At 39.2% G+C, this 22,194-nt stretch overlaps 1 protein-coding gene across 17 annotated transcripts in view; it reads right to left on the reverse strand.

Moving 5' to 3' along the window:
• NFIA (nuclear factor I A) overlaps positions 1 to 22,194 on the reverse strand; it is a 406,395-nt gene that overhangs the window by 18,037 nt on the left and 366,164 nt on the right. For 13 of the 17 annotated variants that reach the window (XM_083621276.1, XM_083621262.1, XM_083621274.1 and 10 more), the window contains one exon: positions 17,246 to 17,337. The exons of the other annotated variants lie outside the window; for them this stretch is intronic. In XM_083621276.1, coding sequence (XP_083477402.1) covers positions 17,246 to 17,337 — 92 coding nt within the window. The remainder of the gene's footprint in view (positions 1 to 17,245; positions 17,338 to 22,194) is intronic. 17 annotated transcript variants of the gene reach the window in all.

A 22,194-nucleotide genomic window follows, 5' to 3' on the forward strand; every position in this document is an offset into this window, starting at 1 on the left:
AAGTTTCCTTTGTAACAATGCGTAAATCCAAGTCAAGGATCTTCTGTGTCTGAATTCTGAAAAATGAATTAAATGTTGGTTGAACTGCAACACAGTTGCCTTTAGTCTAAATATAATATATAGAACCATCAGAGGGAAAGGGTTTGAATGTAATCCAAGCAAGCAAGACCGAGTGTCACTTTGAATACGGTGTATACATTACGCAAAGGAATTTATGATATAAATTAGAGCTATGGGAAGAAAACTTTCACCTTTTTGCTATGAAAGAAAATGATCAAACCTTATACTTTTAAGATAAAGATTAAAATTCTTATGAGGAAAATCTCACATGCTTCTGCAGAAGAAAAGGAATAGTTGTGTTTATTGCCAAGTTTACTTTAAATTAATGGCCCAAACTTTCATGTCACACGTTCAAAGCCAGTCACAGTAATAGTTAACTTCAGATTTTTCAGGCGGAGGTGGCGAGAAGAAGGAAAAGAAAAAGAAAAAGTAGTCAAGCAAACAAGAGAAAGAAACAATCCTATTCTGGTTTTGTTATAGGACGGCATACTACATAGATCAGAGGCTTTGGGGAAAAAATACAAACCCCCACTGTACACAAAGCACAGGAAAAAGTGAGGGGGAAAAGGGAAAAACTAAAAGCAGCTTAGGATGTGTTAACTCTGCCATTCTGTCAGCTTAAAGAGTATTTTATGCTTGATCAACAGCTCCCTTTTATTATGCTTTTCTTTCATTCATTCAAGACATCAAAGAAGTGAACCACCAGTGTACCTGATCTGCGGGAAGAACTAGTAAGGGTGTTCTAAAGAAACTGGGATATTGGGAGCCAGACACCCCTGCGGACAAGCTAGTTCAAAGGGAATATTTCAACAATGATTACATTTTGTAAATCTTTCCTCCTCCCCACGAAAGACAGCTTATTTCCTGCTTTGTCATGAAAAATAGATTGTACCCATTAAAGTGAGCCTGCACTATCAAAGTTACTTGAGAACTCAAGTACAGCAGCAAGGGGATTAAGTGGAAAGCAAGATGAAATCTTTCAGAGACTTCCAAAGTGTTGCTTACGAGCTGTTGTTAGTCATAAGGTTTTTCTTACTGGAATACAAGCACTCTGCCTCCATCTACTTGCAGGACGTCTAAAACACAGATGAAAAGTCGGGATATGCTGGCATTCTAAATGGTATGAGATTAAGGCACTAAAAATCTCATGCCCTTAATTTAAACTACAGAACCGCAGACTGAGTCTTTTCAGAGCCTCCACTTAATTGGCAAACTATACAGGGATTCGATGCAGGTGCAGGGGGACGGACACACACACACACACACACTTTTTTTTCTTCTTCACCCGCTACATAGAAAGTTATTGGCAAGCTCTTGTTTGATGAAGAGCATAACTTTAAAAGTAATAAGAAAAGGTCTCATTGAAATAGAGGAGCCTTCTGTGTGCATTGTTGAATGGTGCACAGCGCTCCTCTGAACGCGCTGGTGGTATAGGACCAGCATGACTATGTATGGTGGACTAGATAATCATATATAAAGGACCACTGATCTGGGCTGTGCCAAGTGTCAATCTGTCTTATGACACTCAGCCTGCAACTGTGCTCCTTTTCGATATGGTAAGTTTAGTAGTAACCAAGACTTGCTTTGAATTGCAGAACTGAGAGCACATGTCAGTGCACAGTACGTTCCTTCACTGTAAGAGTTCAGTCACACTGTACATGGCAGTTTTGTTTTGCCATATATACACACACATCCACACACATGCTTTGGTTACATGCCAGGGAATCCTGGTCAAATGCGCCTCCCCCTCTCCAGTCCATCACCTCTTTCCGAGTGTTTGGAAATGTGTCTCCTCTTCACACTTCGTGTGTTTTTATAGAAGTCTGGGATATAAAACTAACCCCCCACCCCAGCTTTCTTAACAACCTATTTTGCAAGTAGGCTGTACTCAGAGCAAAATGGTTTCCCGCTGCACCCAGCAATACTTTCTGTCCAGTTCCATTGGAATGCATTTAAAAGTTCAAGTTCAAATTTAAACTAAATAAAATGCTCCTTGGGAGCCTAGAGCCAGCCTTCATTTACATGTGATCTCTCTGAACTTCTCTTGTGCTAGCTTGCTCTGTTTCCAGGGCCCACCAAAGGAATGTTCTGCAGTTACAGCCTGCAGTGCTTTCTCAGGCATTTGAGACCCAGAGGCACAAATTTCAAGCTCCAGTATTAAAAGTTTCCACATAACCAAGAGAAGAGGAAGGAAGGAGGTAGAACAATATATCCTTAATTATTTGCATATAGCATTACAGTTAAAATATTACACTTTTTTTAAAGGAACATAACTTATCCTAACAGCCCCAGTGTTATAACAACCAGCTTGTACTTTCACCACAGTCTAACCCTTTGTTCTTCATTGCACTTTCCGCTTTTGTTAGTTTTGCAAAATCCTTTGTTAGCAAGCTCTCAAGACTGTACATGCAGTTTTATTCAGTTTGATCCAAAGGCTGGGCTCCCAAAGCAAGTTATCTACAAACAGACTTTTTTAAAAAACTATGCATCTTAGGAGTGCAACAAGGAAAAAATGTCTAAATACAGCTATTATTCTTTCACAAACAATTGGTCAGTACACATCAATAGACTATCGTGTTTAGACACGTGATGAGACGTATCAGAATGTTGCCTATTTTTCTTTAGTTCTGTACCCAAGAATAGGAAAAAATCCTCAAAGCCCATTTTTTTGACCCAAGGGAGAGTTGAAGTATAAGAGAAAACAAACAGCAGTTCTCAAAATACATGTTTTTGCAAAAAAATAAAAATAAAAATCTAGCATTTTGTCAAAATCAGCAGTTTTGCTGTAGGTACAGAATAAGGGTTATCACCTTCACTGAAGGAAGGAAATGGTGTTATACCCAAGATGACATTGATGTGGAGCTATGTAGATTTAATTGGATGTGATAGCAAACATACATCACACACACACACACACACACACACACACCCCTGAAGCATGGAGGTGTCCTAATACTAGTAGCATTGACACCAAAGAGTCTGTTTTGAAGACTGGACTCAATAGTTTCTAATGATTTCTAGTACAAGATGAGCGTTATGAAAATGTAAGAAAGTACAGTGTCCCTCTCAAAGAAATAGGCAGTCAACATGATGCACCAATGACTAAGTGGCTAAAGCCTGTCATTTTTAGTTATACTACCTAAAATGCTTTAGAGCTTCCGAAATGGTGGTCCATGGACCATCAGTGATCTATAAGCTTCATTCAGCTGGTCTGCAGCATGTCCATATTAAAAATTCATATTGATTTTTAATTGCTTCATTATCACTACTACTACTACTACTACTACTACTACACACAACAACCACCACCACCCATCTTCCAACATAGTGCATTACAACTGCTGCAACAGGCAGAAAAAATAATTAAGTGATCTGCCAAGACTCTTACTGCTTGGTAACACATGTCCATGGTAGAAGGGGCATTCTTCTGTGGCCAAAGTGTGTGCATCGTGTTAATGGAGCAACTGCTTGTGTTAAATAATGTTGAATGTGCATGTGAAAGGGTGGAATTCAGACTATAATTCCCTTTGAAGCACACCCTGCCCCTATAAAGCTACTTCTGCTTTATTTGACTGCTTCTAGTTGGGCCAAGGTCATGATATTAGTCCAATCTTGTACAGTTTCTGGGTCTAACCCCCCCCTTAGGTTTGCCTAGATAGCGGCAATATGCGGAGCTTTCAGGGTCAAAGGAAGCCACATATCACATTACACTGCAGTGACTTTCTGGTCTGGATGGAAATGTCTAGAGGAGTCCACCACAGCTGTCCTTGGTTATCAAAGGACACTGTGTAGTGAAGATCCTGGAACAACATGAAAAACGTAGGCAGTATTGAGGGGCTGGATCTGGAGAGTCATCCATAAAGGACAATTAAAGTCAAGGGCAATTCATAACAGACATTTAACTGAACCCCCCCCCCAAAGTTAAGACTGACCATTGTCCATTATTAGAGCTGTCATACAATTAAAGAAATCTTAGGATATTTAATGGGTTAAGCTTCACTCAGTTAATGATTAATCTATTAAATCTGCATATTAATAAAGTAAACAGTCTGGGGAGGAGAAGCAGCATCCATTTCTCTGCTTTTAGGTGATACACACACAACATCCTATTAGCTGCAAATCTTTTAAATAATTTCACAGAAAGCACTAAACTATTTTTAAAAATAAAACCTGCTGCAAAATAAATCAGTCAAAAGGTTTTTTAACTGATAATTGACTAAACATTGCAGTTCTAGTTATTGTTTATTTATTAATTTAAAACTTTGGAACAGTGGGACATGGTGTTGGGTTCAGGGTGAATAATTATTCTGTAAATGGAAGGAGGCCTTATTTCAACATAAGGTGAAGTCTGCATCAAACCTATCAGGCATCACACGGGGTAAAGTCCAACTATTTATTAGCATAAAGTCAGACTAATTATTAGTGTTGTGTTTTAACAGTATGTAGCATACCAAGTGAATTGAATTAATAGTTATTGTTATGACAGTAATCATAATTATACTCTTTGAAGGGATCAACACACACATTTCCACTTCCAGCATCTATTAATGGTCACATCTCATGATTCTGAAACACTTCATTAGCTTATATCAGATGTTTGAAATTCAAGATCTTGCTGTCAATTCAGTCAGTTGCAAGTTTGGACAAAAATGACCTGTCCACTTATAGTGGCATGGGGTTAATCACAATCCCACTAATTGGCTTCAACCAAGTGCATACTTAAAGCCCTACATTTTAAGAAATGGGGCTTGGCCACAAGAAACTGAGTGCAATATTTTAGGCACTGGGCACTAACTAGAGAAATTAGACAAGGCCAAATCCCAACTGCAATTAGACAACTTAAGCACTTCCAGAATTTAAGCATGTACTACTTCCTCTGCGTATTGCCTACAATTTTTAGCTGAGCAAACACAGCTTGCAATCAGCTGGCTTTCTATATGTTTCCAAAGTTATTTCTGATTGCAGAGGGAGAGGAGAACCTGGCATGCTACTTATTAAGTGAGGAAAACTGTTCTGGAAGCCTTGAAAAATAATACATTATGGTGTGTCACAATACTGTTTTTATGGGGTTGGTTTTTAGACTATAACTGTACTTGTGGTTATTGCCTGCCAGGAAAATGGGTATTTTGACCTTTGTCCTTACTTCACTGAAAGATGGAAATTACTCAGTTTTCTTTGTACATTTATTTTCAAGCAGAATATAAGCGCTGATTATTTTTTTTAAAAAGGAAAAGAATTTGTTGCAAAAATGAACTAACTGTATTTGTGAAATTTAATAAAAACACACCCACTGACTTTACAGTGCAACCTAAAATTTCCAGTAACTTTTCATATCCCAAATACACCAGAGATCCTAGTAAATGTATAAAAAATACTGCACAGATTAGTACATTAAAAAAAAGAAATTAGCTAAAGAAATAAAAATATTGTTTAGCTTGTACATTTATAGGTAATAATTCATGTATCTGGTTTGCTTTGCAATCATCTATTTTATCAGTTGCATAGCCTGAGAAATCCTTACGAAGGCTGCTGGTGATCTGAGAAGAAGTGTTCTGTGCAAAAACCTAACATTCATATTTATTAGAATATGAATATTATTGACTGCAAGCTGCATATTTCTATCACTAGAAGACAGTTTGAACAACAGGTTGATTCTGCTGGTTGTTTGTTATTTTTTCCAGCCTGTTTTTCCCAACATTTGTTTTAATGTATATTGGATTTTAGGCAACCAGCTCTTGGATTGCTTTCGTAAAGAAGAGTGGTCTTGTGAAATTCTTCAAAACACACATTCCAGTCTAAAAAATAGGAATAATTGTGACCAACTGAACAAAGGTATCTTTGCTACATAAAATCTGTTCTACCTCATACTCACAGGACTGAAATTTCTATCAGTCATCTTAATCTATTCTAGAACAATGATGTATATAGAGTGGTACCTCGGGTTACAGACACTTCAGGTTACAGACGCTTCAGGTTACAGACTCCGCTAAGCCAGAAATAGTACCTCAGGTTAAGAACTTTGCTTCAGGATGAGAACAGAAATCGTGCAGCTGCAGCGGGAGGTCCCATTAGCTAAAGTGGTACCTCAAGTTAAGAACAGTTTCAGGTTAAGAACGGTCCTCCAGAACGAATTAAGTTCGTAAACCGAGGTACCACTGTATTTTAATAGCATTATCTTAATATTATTATTTAACATTGCTATCCCTCTCTTCTGAGCACTCAGATTTTAACTGTGAGATTTTAAATTACCACACACTCTGGTGGAAGCTCTTTTTAAGGCCAAATGATAGTCTGCATGCATGCATGCGTGTGTGTGTGTGTGTGTGTGTGTGTGTACACACACACACACACACACCACACACTCTTGATACATGCATTTCTTTTTTTACAAAAACTCCTCAGTTCACACCTCTTGACTCTCTTTAAATACAGTGGTACCTCGAGTTACGAACTTAATTCGTTCTGGAGGACCGTTCTTAACCTGAAACTGTTCTTAACTTGAGGTACCACTTTAGCTAATGGGACCTCCCGCTGCAGCTGCGCTGCCGCTGTTCTGTTGTCATCCTGAAGCAAAGTTCTTAACCCGAGGTAATATTTCTGGGTTAGTGGAGTCTGTAACCTGAAGCATATGTAACCCGAGGTACCACTGTATAGCCATTCATTTTGAAGCCCAAACAAGACATGATGATAACTGTGAATGTTTAAATTTAATCTGCTGCGGGGTGGAATAGAGTCAGGAACAAGCCATGGCACATGGGGCCAGAGGGTAGCTCTCTCCCTGTATCCCAAGGTCTTTATGAAAATTCCCTAAAGGTTCTATTCACCCCATATACTGGGATGTTCAGATAAAGGTGGTATACAATTGTAATAAATAATAATAATAATAATAATAATAATAATAATAATAATAATAATAATATTCCAGTGGAGCAACGTCATAGGAGTGGGTGTTTCCAACTACCCAACCCCTTTGCCCTTGAAACCTTACAAGAAGCTCCTGCAGGAGACTGATGTGAGCAGCATCATGGAAGGGGTGTTTTTAGGATGAAGGTGAAATGGTGAAGCTCACTTGTTATTTTTGCTGTTGGGATGCTGCTTGTTGTTTAAGTAATCTTGTTATATTTATAGTATTGTATGTTTTGTATTGTAAGTTATTGTATAGTATTGTATGTTATATTTTTGTTTCGCTATGTTATCACTAAATCGTTTTTGTTTGAAATGCTTCCCTATTTCTTTGTGGCAAGTTGCTTTGAGAATGATTTTGTGTGTGTGGAAAAGTGGCATACAAATAAAATGAATGAATGAATGATTGAATGAATGAATGGTGCCAATGGTGGAATCTTCCCTCCCAGATGATTTCACTGGAACTGCTACATGGGCGAGTGCATTAATAACCCTTGTCAAGTGCTTGGTTTCTTAAAGTCTAATCCTGGCAAAATGTATGCCGGGAAAAGCGTTATAATTTTTCCTACAACCAAGGTGTATCCTGTGCTGACTAACCTGGCACTAAATCCCATTTAATTCATTGCGTCTCATTTCTGAATAAACATGCAGTTTGCCAGCAGCTTTCTCCTCTGAGCAATAGCAAAAGCAAATTTTTAGGATTCCTAAAGTATGGCATTTGATATATCTTCTTATTTATGTGCAGTTTAATGAAAGCTTCATTTGTATCTGCAATAATAAAAAATAGAATGTGCCAGCATAACATTATGATCTATGGCTGGTGTGGGCTGATCCTAGGACATCACACTATGTTAAAGCAGAAAACAGTTCTTTGGCAAAAAAAAGTTAAAAAAAATAAAAGAAAAAAGATTATGGATGATTCATATTCAACAAAGCCTAAACTCATTTCAGCTATCATAGGGCTAGAACTGTAACAGGATTGTGATGAATACACAGCACAGGGTGGTAGGTCTGTTCTATTAGCACAGTGCAGGTTGTCATTGTACCAACACAGCTGCAAGCTGCTACATGGCCCATTGCAGTTATGCACACATATAGGACTGGGGTTTCAGTCTCTTTATTAGCATTTTATTGGGATTCACTATTTTATGCAGTTCCAAGATCTTTCATATTGAAAACCTAATGCCAGCAAGGAAATGTGATTCAGTGATACCCTGACACAACCATCAGAGAAGCCAGTCCGCCCCCCAAAAAACTACTAAAATGCACTCCAGTAGAGTGAGTTCAATGTTTTCAATAATATGTTTGTAATCATGTAGCACCCCAACTGTCACAATTAATAATGTAGAAGTAATGGGTTAATTTAAGTGGTCTCTCGTTGCGTATACACATAAAGATCTATAGTGTAAGGGAAAAGAGGAAGGTAAAGAAAGAACAAAATGTCATTTTTATTTTTTATGTGGACATGTTCTTGCTTTCCATTCTGCTCTTGTAACAATTACTGTACTAGCCTCTCTGACAGAGTCAATAAATCGATTGGGATCTGATGCAGCAGCAAGGAAGGCTAATCCAATACACCATTATCTGCAGTGGAGGTTGGTGGGGGAGGTGAAAGTGGAGAGCAGAAAATCAAAAAGGGAAAGGAAAAAAATGTAGCCGAGAATGCATAGCTGCAGTTCGACTCTCTCATGTATGTTTGGCAGGACAATGGAGGTATATGGCAAAAAGAAATTGCAGCTGCGTAAGAGACGATTTTAAGCAGAAATCAGAGAATCTATAAACTCTGTAGTACTTTAGCTGGCCGCAACAATCAAACACCAAACAGACAGTTCAGGGTGGATTTCTAGCCCCATTAATCATTAACCTGCACGGCTGACAAACCAATACCTTTCATAAAGAAAGTGCTATGAAGTTTAGAACTTCCTTAGAGATACAGTGCTAACTTGTTTTAAAGCTGCTTTGATCACCCATACAGTGTTTATTTTTATTTTTAAAGCTTTATTGATTTGACAATAAATCAGTATTTCTAACAATCCACTGGGAAGTTCTTCCTTGCAATTAATGAATATTCACAGAAGGACTAACAGTAGATTGTGCCATTAGTTACCACTTTCTTGGGAAGAGAAATGCCTTGCACTTAATCATGTCCTTCTTGACGGGTGCTCTCTAGAATAATGATTCTTTACAATATTTATGGGAAAATCCACTGGGCTAGAACTTAAATACCAGAGATTCCGGACAGAATCACCATTTAGACTTCTTGGCTGGGCAGTAAACAACCGATTATATTCACTACTAATACCACAGGCACAATTTAAGATATGAAAGAAAACAGAAAGCAGAAGAAAACAGAAAAGCTACCCATTACTTTCTTATAAATCTGACTTTAGTGCTATAGGAACAAAGGGACACCAGAAGCTGCCTGATGTGGCTAGATGAGTACAGTCTACACTGACAGACAGCTGCCTTCTAGGATTTCAGACAGGGAATATATCCAGTCCTACAGATGCCAGGGATCAAACTTTGGACTCTGTATAGAAAGCCAATGCACCAGCACCGAGCCACAGCCCTTCCCAATGTTATTCCACATTTATCCCTGGTAGGGTCTCTTTCCTTTAAATGCTTCATCATCCTCAGGACTTTTTCAAGCCAGAACTCACCAGAACTGAGTTCTGGCACCTCTTTGATGCGTTCTGGCAGCTTTTGAGGTTGGGGCTGTGCAGAGCCATGATTGTGTTGGTGTCACAGTTGTGGCTGTGTAGGTGGAGGTGGAGGTTGGCAGAAGGTGGGTGCTCAACAACTTTGGCTGCTCCTTTCCCCCCCAAAAAAAGCTCAACTTTGGGTGGGTGCTCAGCAAATTCCCCCACCTCTTTTTCTAGGGGGGGAAAAACCCTGATCATCATTCATATCCTGCACCATCATTTTTGGGGTTTGGTCTGTGTCTCTGAATCTCCATGAACCAATGGCAAATTCTGTGTCCTTTGGCAATTTAACTATTGGTTTACCTTGCCCAGTAGGGACTGGCTGTGACTCTCAAGGCTTTCATATAGGGGTGTTTCTGAGCCCTACCTGGAGACCCGTTTCAAGCACATTGCAGGCTCTATAACCAAGATCTAGCTGTCCCCGTGTGTTGCTGTGGTAAGGGGGCTGTTGGCTCCGAAGGCAAACACCAAAGTAAGTTTCTTATCTACTTGAAACTGTGGATTCACACAGTGTTTGGGAATCACTATGCTACTCTCACACAGCTGTTTTTCCTTTTCATCTTCTTCAGGTGAGGCAGTGGATGTACTTAAATTAGTGCTCGGTTATGATAGTGGACTGAATGGTGGCCAATAAATTGAAACGGAGATGTCGTTAGTGGGTGGTTCCTCTATCTAGCTGGGTGCTATGTGACCTGCCCTAGATGGGAGTCACAGTTACTCTGAAATTCTTAGTTTGGAGGTTCTTCTGGATCCACTTCTGTCACTTGAGGCAGTGGTGGGCTTGGTACTGTGGAGTGTTCTCTGCTAGCTTAGGCTGGTGTCCCAAGCTATGACCCTATCTGGGCAGAGATCATTTGACTTTACTCATCTATGCTCTGGTAAGCTCAGAACTGGACTGTGCTTTATGTGGGACTGCCTTTGAAAATGGTTTGGAAGCTTCAGTTAGTGCAGAACACAGCTTGCCCAACTGTGTTATAATAAAACAGATAATAAAGCATCCATTCTATTCCAGTTACACTGGCTGACGTACACTCCTGAGTTCAATTTTGCTGATTTTGACCTTTAAAGCTCCTCATGGCTCAGGACTCTAATAACAGCAATGGATTTAGGTCAGTGCTGGTGGTCGTCCTCCACCCCCGGGTGCTGAGATGAGTGGGCACAAAAAAAGGAGTTATTGCAAAAATAAGATATATTCAGAGGGAGGGGTCCTTGCTCAGGACACCATATTAACGAAGTCTGCCCCTGCAATAACTTCTGGAATGCTTCTCCCAATATTAACCTACCTGGACCCTTAGATCTTCATCTGAGGCCCCTTTCAGATCCATCCTCTCAGGATGATAAGGGACAGGGCCTTCTCTGTTGTGGCTCCTCATCTGTGGAATGCTCTGCCTGGCATCTTTACTGATATCTCTGTATTGTATCAGGTAAAGATTTACCTTTTGCCCAGGCCCTTGCTTGACTAAGTTGATTCTGTTTTAGTGTTAGTGTGCTGCCCAAGCTCCTATGGATTTATGGTTTTAAATATAAGTCACTTAGGGACATGTGACTATTAAGTTTTAATAATAATAGTAATTTATTTTCGGGGCTGCTAGTGATACCTGCGTCTATGTGCAGTTAAATCAAGTTCTTATCCTGCACAAAGCTTTGACAAATACCTGAGTATTTGCCACATATTAACAATACAAAACTGAGTGCGTTATTTGTAAAAATAATAATTTAGTTAAGAGAGGTTTAGGCTGCCTAAGGAGAATTACTTTGGAAGAAATTGGTCCATTCATTATATCTGCTCATTTCCAACCTTCACAATCATTGAATATAGGCTGGAATATAGATTGGAATATAGAGTTGGAAGGATCATCAAGTCCAACCCCCTGCAATGCAAGAATATGCAGATGGACCATAGGGAAACAGAATCCACAACCTCGGCGTTATCAGCACTACATCCTAACCAACTGAGGTAACACACAATAAATCAGACAGAAGTTTATTGTTCCTAATTTGCTATACAAATAAATGTCTGCAGTAACCAAAAAAGGGAAAAAGGGGGGGAAAGGAAAAGCTGCTTGAAAAACATAAAGCCAGCTTAGAAACATGAGTGTAGCCAGGATTTTTGTTGGGGGGGGGGAGCGAGACTTTGCTGGATGGGGCAGGATCTTTGTTGGGGGGGCAGAACCAATGTGATTGGTCAGTTAAGTAATTACATTGTTTTACTTGATCGGGGGCGGGGCGGTGCTCCCCCTTGGCTACGCCCATGCTTTGGGGTAGGGGGAAGACTCTTCGAGTTTAATTATATAGGAGGCTAACAGAATCCGGTTTCAAATCAAGTGCCTTACTCTAACATATATTTTTAAAAATATTTTATAGGCACATTACCAACCAAACAGAGTGGGAAGGTGAATGGGGCAATAATAAAGAAAACTTGAATAGTTTAACTGTCGGCAATTAAGCTGGCTCCAATCAAGAAAAAAGGTGATGAGTGTTGCTCTGAAAGAAGGGGCACTTGCCCATAAAATTAATCCCAAGTGTTATTATTTTCAAAGATATTTGTGGCATATATCTTCCCTGCACCTTTTATATATAGACTAAGTTCATATTCCTCCCATTTCCAAAGAGTTGGCTGCAAACTCCACAGTGGTATCAAACTTCCTTTAGTAGCTTCCCCAAGGTGAGAAAAATGTCTAAGCCCTCACAGACCAAGCTAGACAGAAACATCAGCTCCAGAAGTACTTATTCTTGTGCTGGAATTTAGAAAGGATAGAAAGTGAGAGTAGGGCCATGTGATGCATCGTATGTTCCTAATCTCATGGTGAGATAGAAACCAAGGAAGCAAGCGATAGAAAACGTGGGGATTTTTCAGTGTCTTGTTGACTGTCCATGCAGCTGTTCCTGATGGCCTGGTGGAGAAGGACCACATAAATCACTATTCCATATGAACATGCTGTGGGAGGGGGGCAGTCAAGGTAGAGTCTGTAGTTTAGGACTCAGTAACTGGAGAGTCTGCCATTTCCGCTTGACTTTCTATAAAGGAGTTGCAACACTTCCAATATCACTTGGGTTGCATGTGGTACATTCCTTGGTATTAGATGTCAGGGGAAAGTGGACTGAATATTTTCAGTGGATGACTATCTACATGGGATAGTATTTCCTTTACAAATAAGACAGCTCTCTCTCTCTCCCCTCCTCTCTCTCACACATACAATTTCTCTCACACATCCCTTAATTGAAATCTGCAGCAACCCCAGCCCCTCAATTATTTGCAAGGTTTGGAAGAAAGAGAACATCTCCATTTTGAATTTAGATGTTGTACTAAAAGGAAATATCTGGTATAACTTAAAACTCAAGATAAACTGCTTGCAGATTTTCGTTTTACCCCAAATTTCAAAATTAAATTATTTAAATCTTAACCAAAACAATTAATCATACCAAGGTTATCTAGTCAATAGAAATATGCACTATTGATTACTATCATGTTCATAATTTTGTTAATTCTGCGTCAGTTTGTTTACAATTGCAGCCATTAGTGCTCAAACACTTAGTGTCTTGCTCTTTGAAGGCAAATTTACAATGAATTGTTAAAATCGGACCAATGGAAATATGGTTTGTCTTGTCTACCCCTAAACAGTAAGAACAAATATGAAAATTATAGCATCCTAAGCAATCTGATCTGGAAGCCCCATACAATCAAAGGGACTTACGTCTGTTTAAACAGAATAAAATTCAATGGGGCTTATTTCAAAGTAAGTGCGCACAGGGCTGCTGAAGTATTGAATAACTGAGCACAGGACTGTAGGTTCAAACAGCTTGCTTTAAAATACCTCTCTGCTTAAAGTTATGAGGCCACAAAATAAACATTACAATTTAAATGTAAAAGCATGTGAAAACTTTTCTTGTACATCTGTTAAATAGGAGGTACTTGAAGGGAGGCTGAGCGGTGGAAAAGCAGACAGCCAAGCGGCTTTCTACTGCCTAACCAATAAAAACAGACCCTGAAGAGTTAAAATATTCTCCGAGTTGCTGGTGTACTTTCTGTGACCTTGTTCAATGCGGAGAAGGCTTGAAATCCAACACAGTTTAACCACTTCTATCCATGTAGCTATAAAGGAGAGCCCTTACCAAACAGTGCAAATGGAGAAGTCAGCAAGAAAGCAGACAGTGCTCTCACAGTCTGAGTCCTGGAATATATCGATTTCATTACTGAGGGTAAGTTCACATGCTTTGTGAACATGATACAACTTGCAGTTTTCTGTGTGATGAACTGCAGCTACTGTTTGCTTGCTTGTGAAAAGCCATTTCTCAAACGGACCATCTTTAACCTCTTGTATCAGCTCACCTCAAGCTGGGGGAACGATAAGGTCCACTCATCCATGAGAGCAGTCCCGTTATGACACCTTCCACACCAGCAAGTTATACCCCAATGGAGGGGTGGCAAACCTGGGGCCCTCTAGACATTGTTGAACTGCTACAGGCCCTTTTAAAATTTTATTTAACAAAGTCTGTATACTGCTTACTCAATTAAAACAAAGGGGTTTTGTAGTCCTCTAAGGGGACTACAAAGGGAAATTTAAAATATTCATTGAAAGTACCAATAAAAACAAACCAAGTCAATATATATACATTTTTCAAAAATGAATTAAAATCAGTAATCCTAAAACCATTATCTTTAATAAAATTACATGCTTGGGGCAGCTTGCGGAAACAAAAAGGTTTCTAGCAGGTGCCAAAACCAACACAGCAAAGGGGCCAGCCTAGCATTGGGAAGGGAGCCCCCCAAAGTAGGGTGCTATCACATTGAAGTATTGTATCACCTCTGACTTTTGGCTCTGTTGGCTGAGGCTGATGGGAGATGAAGTGCAACAACATATGGAAGACTCAGATTAGCCACCACTGCTCTAATAGCTATAGTTTGTAACATGAGATGTGGTAGGCTCAGAGTGCAGTAAGCTTATGGTGGTGAATTTGTTGCAAGGGCCACAATTAAGGTAAGTTTCTGCAGGCTACTCTCCATACAAGTATGTTGCTACATGTCACAATTTGCTATTGTGGCTTTGGTAATTGTCACCAGACCTGCAAACCAGGAAAGGGAGGGGGTGTTTTGCAGTGACATGGTGAATATCGGCACAACTCAGTGGTAAGCTGCTTCCCACAAACTACTTTCCACACTAAGCTAAACAACAGTTGAACTGTCATCTTACCAGAAAATAGTATTTAAGACCACTGGACACAGACTGTATTCCATGTGTGAAAATGGCAACAGAATAAGGACATTGTAGTAGGTGCTATTTGGTCCATGCTGTATGTTTCAATTTTATGGAGGAAGAACAGAATTGCAGTTTGTCATAGGTCTTCATGGTAAATGATTATATTTGAAATTTCAATTGTCAAATGAAACCAAATGCTTCTTGCTCTTGACCTTTAAAACATTGTACGGTAACCATTACAACATTCTAAATAAAAGCTATGGTTGTCCTAAACACAAATTCCTCTTGTTAATTCTTCCCTTCCTCATGATTATGGGATATTAAGTACAGCCTTAATATTTTTCAACATCTGGCTCAAATTAGTCGCTAACAAAACTGCCAACAACTATTTTCGTAATTGACAATTGGGAATTTGAAATGGCCCAGAAAAAGCACATTCAGTGTCCTTGTCTAAGATTAGTTTTTTTAAAAAATGGTCAAGCTTCTGATTCAGCTATAAAAAATGTCTTAGTAGGGTAGGGTTATTCCAACTTCACTGGGGTCAAACTAGTGTTGGCTGAATTCTTGATGCTCTTGGTGGTTTTTCACTTTTATGTTCCACTTGACACTGGAAACAAAATCTTTAAAGACATTTCTTTGACCTCCACAATATCTTTGAGGTAACTTTGTGTTCTGTTAGCCACTCCTATGATCCCAGTCTCATAAATAATTTTTCTCCCACCTGTAGAAATCAGATGTATTCCAAAATTCTTTCCTCAGTTCCTTTGTTAAAGTTCTGAATATACTCTGTATGCATCAATATGTTACACTGAGCAGCACTGAGGTCTTTGTGAAACTTTTTACTCCCTAAATACATATACTGAATATCAGTATAGCAAACCAGTTGGGTAAAAATGTCCAGGGAATCTTGGGTCAAGTTATCTCCTGTATAAAACACACACACACACACACACACACACACACACACGAGAGTATGTAGGTATTTTATAACGGGGCTTCTCTAATTTTATGTAGTAGCCAAACCTTCCTCTTCTTTGGGTAAAATTAGAAAATACCAGAAATGACTCTTTGGGAGGGATGTGTGTGTATAAGGAACTGCTTGTGGAATTTTTATTGCTGTGCAAGTGCCACAGCAGCTGCAACAAAGATGCTTGGTCTGATAATTTATGGGTTTTCTGTGCAGTCGAGAAATCATGAATCTTGGCGAAAGCACCAGAACGCAAAACCATTATCTTCCATCTCAACCTAGATTCTGTGCTCTGTTTCCTCTAATGAATTCTTGATCCACTGGGTTAGGACTGTCAAAGGCAACATCACTTCCATATGTAATAAAGCCTTTAGAAACTGCTCTGAGTATCACCTGGCCTAACTGACAAGGTGCTGGAACAAGCTCAAACTCCCAAGTACATTTAAGTATAATTTAATCAGAAGTATGTTTCAATTATCTGGACATATTTCCAAAGTACGTATGCCTATAGCTAGCCTTAGGCTAGTTTTTAGAAATGTTGTTAATAATGTGGTTTTGGGCGCTATCCATCACTCCTATTCCACTGGAGCAAGAGGTTTGAACTAGCAGAAGAGAGCTTTCACCTCTTCTCCTTGGCAGCCCCAAACATGTCCTCAAAACCAGCTCCAGAACAGAAGGAGACAAAACTGAAGTAGGGCTGTAACAGTGGCACTCCATTGGCACTACTTTGGATATAACCATATATGTCTCAGTTTGAGGGCTTTAAAAACAATTTTAAAAAATAATCTGTAAATTTGGGTTAACACAGCCTATGACGCATGAAGCAGCTGCTTTTAAAATATGGCTATTAATTTGAATGATCTAATAAATTCAGCTGCTGACTGTCATGTTTATCAAAGAGAAAAAATGGCCCTGGGGTTCTTCTCTTGAAGATACAAAGTCCCTCTTGCACAAGAAAACAGTGGGCATGGTATAGCTTAGAAAGAGGGAAAGATTAGTGTTTGAACACGTATAATGGCATGTGATGTAAGTGTAGAGAACGGGATATTCTATACATTTTGATTTCCCTTGTGGAAGTGACCACAAGTGACCAATGTCTTGGCTTGCCATAAAAGACCCTGAAAAAGTGGGCTGCAGAAATAAACAATTCTGTGTGTCAGAAAGAAAATTGTGAGTGTCAGAAAGACAGAATTAAAGTTTGTAAGATTGAATTTGATTGTAGCATTGTTGCCACAAGATTTTTTGGAAAACAAAACATACAAACAAATACTGGCAATGACATTTCACTGTTACTCAGACCATGAAGATGAACTGACTGGTGGAGAGACACACGTCACTTTCCGTAGCAACACCAAAGTGCACCAAAGAGTTAACAAGCAGCACAGCAAACAAAGCAGAAGTCGAAAGCTTCCCACCTGTGTCTGTTGAGGGATATTTACAAAGCTTGGATCCCGTGGTCCAACAGTGACGAATCGGTTTGCAGGGGAGGTGCTGGGTGTCGAGTAGGCTGTGAAGGGAAGGGACACATGCGTTCAGGAAGCAGCACTAGATCACAGACAGACAACACCAAAAACAACACTGGTCTTGGAGCCACCTAAACAAATGCTGAACACAGAAATGAGCTCACATTGGAGGGGTCAAGAATCTGACTTGGGGAAACTGGGTTTTGAATGATGGCAATATAAATATGGACATAATTGGGTAATAAGAAACAGTATTTCTTATCAACACAAAATGGCATGGTAAAAAAATATATCTGGAGTAAGACACACAAACTTTAGTGAAATAATTATGAAAAACAAACAATTTAAAAGAAAGGAAACCATTCATTCTATGGAGACCATGTTATATCACTTAGTTATATCACTTTCTACTAATATAATTGTTGATATTAACAAGATGGTGCCCATAGCTTTCAAAGTAACAGGCACAGGGTGCAATCCTATGTGTTCTCACCTGAGATAAAGCCCCAGTGTGCATAACGGTACTTACGTCTGAGTAAACACACCAAGGATTGTGCTGTAAGCCTTACAGAAGGTTAGTTAAGTCATCCAAAGATGCAGTGTGATTAAGCAGCCAATATACAGTTGTTGGAGAACTGCCATGATTTTGTGTGAGCTTTTCATCAGAGTACTATTGGACAGATGGCCAACTGTTCATGTCCCATTAAACAATACATTTCAATGGAACTACATTTTTTTTAAAAAAGCATTAGCACAAGAATTAGACACACATGATGTCTGATAACGCACATAGTATGTTGTGTGTACAGTATCAATCTAGCTTCCTTATGTATTTCACATGCAATGTGAAAGTTCTGCTTAAAATCAGAGAAACACTGCCAACCAGAGTAGACTTCCTGTCCTTAAGGTCAGGAGAACTGTGAATCTGCCCAGCATCAGAAAAAAACAATGGGACATGGTAGAACAGAAGGCACTATGATCTACCTGCAGAATGCTGTACTATGGTATATTCTATACTGTTCTATTAAGGCACATTATCCCACCTCAATCAACTGCAAAGCATCCCCTTGCAATGGAACAGAAGAGCTGGTTGAGAACAGGGCAAAATCTTATTTGCAGTGCTTAAATGCTCTTCAGGAGTCAATGTTTAGAAGGGGCTTTATTGTCTCCTGACCACAGGTGCTGTAAGTCACATTTTTATATAAGTTTCCAGATAATTATTGCATATATAGCAATAAGTTTATAGCAAATTTTGAAGTCAAATGTTAATTATTTCTTTTTAGAAACTCTTTTTCTATTTCTGAATGTGTCTAACAGCCATACTGTAAACATGGTCTATCGTATTAGGCTTTCCTAACAAAAAGGAAATGTAGAGCAAATGGTCTCAGACCATTCACACAGCAGCAATTTTGGCCCATCTGAACAAAGCTTCTGAAATGAATATATTTTTAACATTACACTTGGAGATCAAAGTCACAAACTTTCTTTACCTTCAAGATCATGCTTCAAAAGGCATGATTATTAGAAAAACAGGAATAAAAAGACACAAGACAAAAAGGAAATGTAATTTACAGGCTTTACCATTTCCAAACCTTCCCATCACCATAGTGTCTCCTGCACCATTCAGGTAACAAAGGAATTACTGACTTCAGACTTCAGGTAATTACCGACCTCACAAGTCAATGAAGTCAACAATACTGATCTGCACTAAGTCTTTGAAGGTTAAGTATATTTTGCCTTCTAAGCTGTGTGAGATGATCGATAGACACATAGCTCTAGTGTTGCTGTGATGCAATAGAAATACCTGTATTTTCTGTTTTTATTAGGAGTATATGACCCATCTTTCCTTTTGCTATGCAATAGGGAGAAGCCATAGCTCAGTGGAACAGCATCTGTTTTATGCATATAATATCAAGTGCAACGGATGGCATTCCTAGCTGAATTATCCCACGTAGCAGAACTAGGAAGGATCTTTGCCTCAGGCCTTCTAGAGTTATTACCTATCAGAGTCTGCAATATCAAACTTGAAGTCTGAACTCAGTATACAGAAAGGTGCAAGTCACAAGCAACTTCTTCAGTATGAATTACTTCTAATTTTCTGTGGTGTGAAGGGTAGTCTTCAAATTCCTTACTTTTCTGGGAGAACGATTACTGTCAAAGAACTGGAGAGTCAACAAGGATAAATGCTGGCAAAGCAGAATTCCAGGCAGCAGTAATCTAATACAGCATGCATCTTCTTCCTCACAAGAAGGAAGGTATGTATGATATGAATAGCTACACTATTCTGATATGACTGGTGCTAACAGTTAACTCCCTTCAAACACTTTTTTTTACTAAGATGCAAACAACAGAACTTGACAGGACACATCTGAAAGACCACAATTTTGCACTAGATCAACACCTTCTACCATAAAGCATGCTGCAAACATAAGAAAATGGGCTTGTGCCAGGAACGTGCTTTAAGTACCAAGGCCCCTGCATAAAGGAAATGAAAGGTCAGCAGCATTTTACAGTTGTGGAAGAAGACCATATTCTTCTAAGAGACAAACGGCAAGTGTCTGGTAAACAGATCTGCTGGCTTTGGTGGCAGATTCTATCCGCTCACCTGATTTTAATTTTCCTCTTCTGCGTGATACATCTACTATGTCCAATGTTAATTTATTACTGGTTTGTGATTATGGGAAATTCCCACCTGCAGCTCGCAGGAAGATTCTCAGGAGGTAAATGTGGAGCAGCCTGTATCCTTGCATCAGACTCTACAGCTGTTCAACTATGGAAATTGGTCTGGACTGTAGAATTCAGCATCCTGGGAATCATTTATTTATTTATTTATTTATTTAAAACTTGAGTTTCTTGCTCATAACGGCAATGAAGACACGTCTGGAAATTTGCATGGTGAAATTCAAGAAGCTAAAAGGGAACTAATAAGGACTACAAAGAGTGGGATTTCAGGTCTTGCATAGCTTCGTGCCTAAACAACTAGCAGAAGCTGAAATAAATTGTGGACAATGTGAAAACAGGCTGAATTTATGCAGGTCACAAAACTGTGCTATTAGGTATTTTGTAAATTGGGTCTATTTTATATACGCACATGTGAAAACCCACTTCTCCAGGCCTATGCATAAAACAGAGCAAAATAAAACTCTTGTATCAAGAAAACCCAAGCTATGCATGAAGAAAAGATATATTCTGATGGCTTTGCAAGTGGCTGCTTCACACAAATGTTTCACCACAGGCAGACACAATAATATTTCAAGCAGATTATTATGTACCCAGGATTCACCCACATTAGCCCAGTATGAAAAAATCCTTCAGCTAGATAAACTTTTACTAGATAGCCCTAGGAAGACATGACCATCATCTTCCTGCTTGCCAAAGTAGGTGCTTATCTCAGCTTAAATAGTGCTTTTTAAATCTTCCTGTTGTTAGTATATGATTAACAGTTTACACCCACTTGGAGAGGAAAATAAAAATAAAGCCAACATGCGGGAATTCTTTATTTACTCATATGGACCTAGACACATTTGAGAGCTAATGTGTTACACTGCAAAGAACATTGGGCTTCAATGAAGAGGCTGTGGTTTATCCTTTCTTTGCTCAGCTAACAACTCAACTGTTGGACCTGGATGACACATAGTTTCTTATGCTGATTCCAGACTGCAGTCAAATAAAAGATATAACTCAGTTGGTAGAGAATGAGAGTGTTAATCTCAGGGTTGGATACTGAGATTCAGCTCTGAGGGTCTTCTGGCAGTTCCCTCATTGTGAGAAGTGAGGTTACAGGGAAGCAGGCAGAGGGCCTTCTCGGTAGTGGCACCCACCCTGTGGAACGCCCTCCCATCAGATGTCAAGGAAAGAAACAACTATCTGACTTTTAGAAGACATCTGAAGGCAGCCCTGTTTAGGGAAGTTTTTAATGTGCTACAGTTTTTTATAGAGGCTGTAAGCCGCCCAGAGTGGCTGGGGAAACCTAGCCAGATGGGTGGGGCATAAATACTGTATTTACTTGAGTCTAGTGCTCCATTGAATCTAATGCATACCTTAATTTTCAGAACCTTGAAACCAAAAAAAGTATTTGCTGGTGAATGTGAATGTGCCGTTGAATCTAATGCACACCTTAATTTTCGCAACGTAACTTGGCCCAAAAAAGGTGAGCATTAGATTCAAGTAAATACGGTAATAAAATAATAATAAAAATAATTAGGGATTTGAACCCCATGTTGGGCTAAAAGATTCCTGCATTGCACGAGTTTGGACTAGATGTCCCTTGTGGTACCTTCCGACTTTACAATTCTATGATTCTTTAGTGCTGCAGTAATGCTACTTTTGCTCAATGGGGTGAAAACAGAATTCCATCTGTGGGTCCACACAGCCCCTAAGAAGTGTGCAACTTCACAGCAGTCTCATAATTCTGCATCTCCATGGCAAGGCTAAAGCTGCTGCTCCCTTACTGAGTAGCAAAGGGAGATTTTAAACTTCTTTACACAGAAGTGAGTCCTATTCTGTTTTCTAAGGACCATTCAGAATCGCAGCCTTCGCTCAGTGAAGAGTTTTCCTTTGTGGTTTAAAGCAGCTCCTGCTTTTCTGCAACAAAATATCCTTGGAATTAAATAGTGAACATGTGTAATGAGTCAAAGCTGCTTCTAGAAGCAAATATTACTCCACTGTATTGCCACTGCTGTAGAACAGAAGAGCCCACTATCACTGCCACCTGTATGAATGATTTAGATCATGCTTAGATCTCTGCTGCAAGGTAACTAAAACCAATGATAATGATGATGGAGGCGGTGGTGCTGATGATGATAAAGAATTTTACATAAAGAATACTGTCAAAAAGTTTTTAAAATCAACATAACCAAAAATCCAGAAATTATCAAACAAAATCCCCAAAACCCAGGTTA

Source organism: Podarcis filfolensis, assembly GCF_964270895.1.
Source record: "Podarcis filfolensis genome assembly, chromosome: 6".
Classification (NCBI taxonomy): Eukaryota; Metazoa; Chordata; class Lepidosauria; order Squamata; family Lacertidae; genus Podarcis; species Podarcis filfolensis.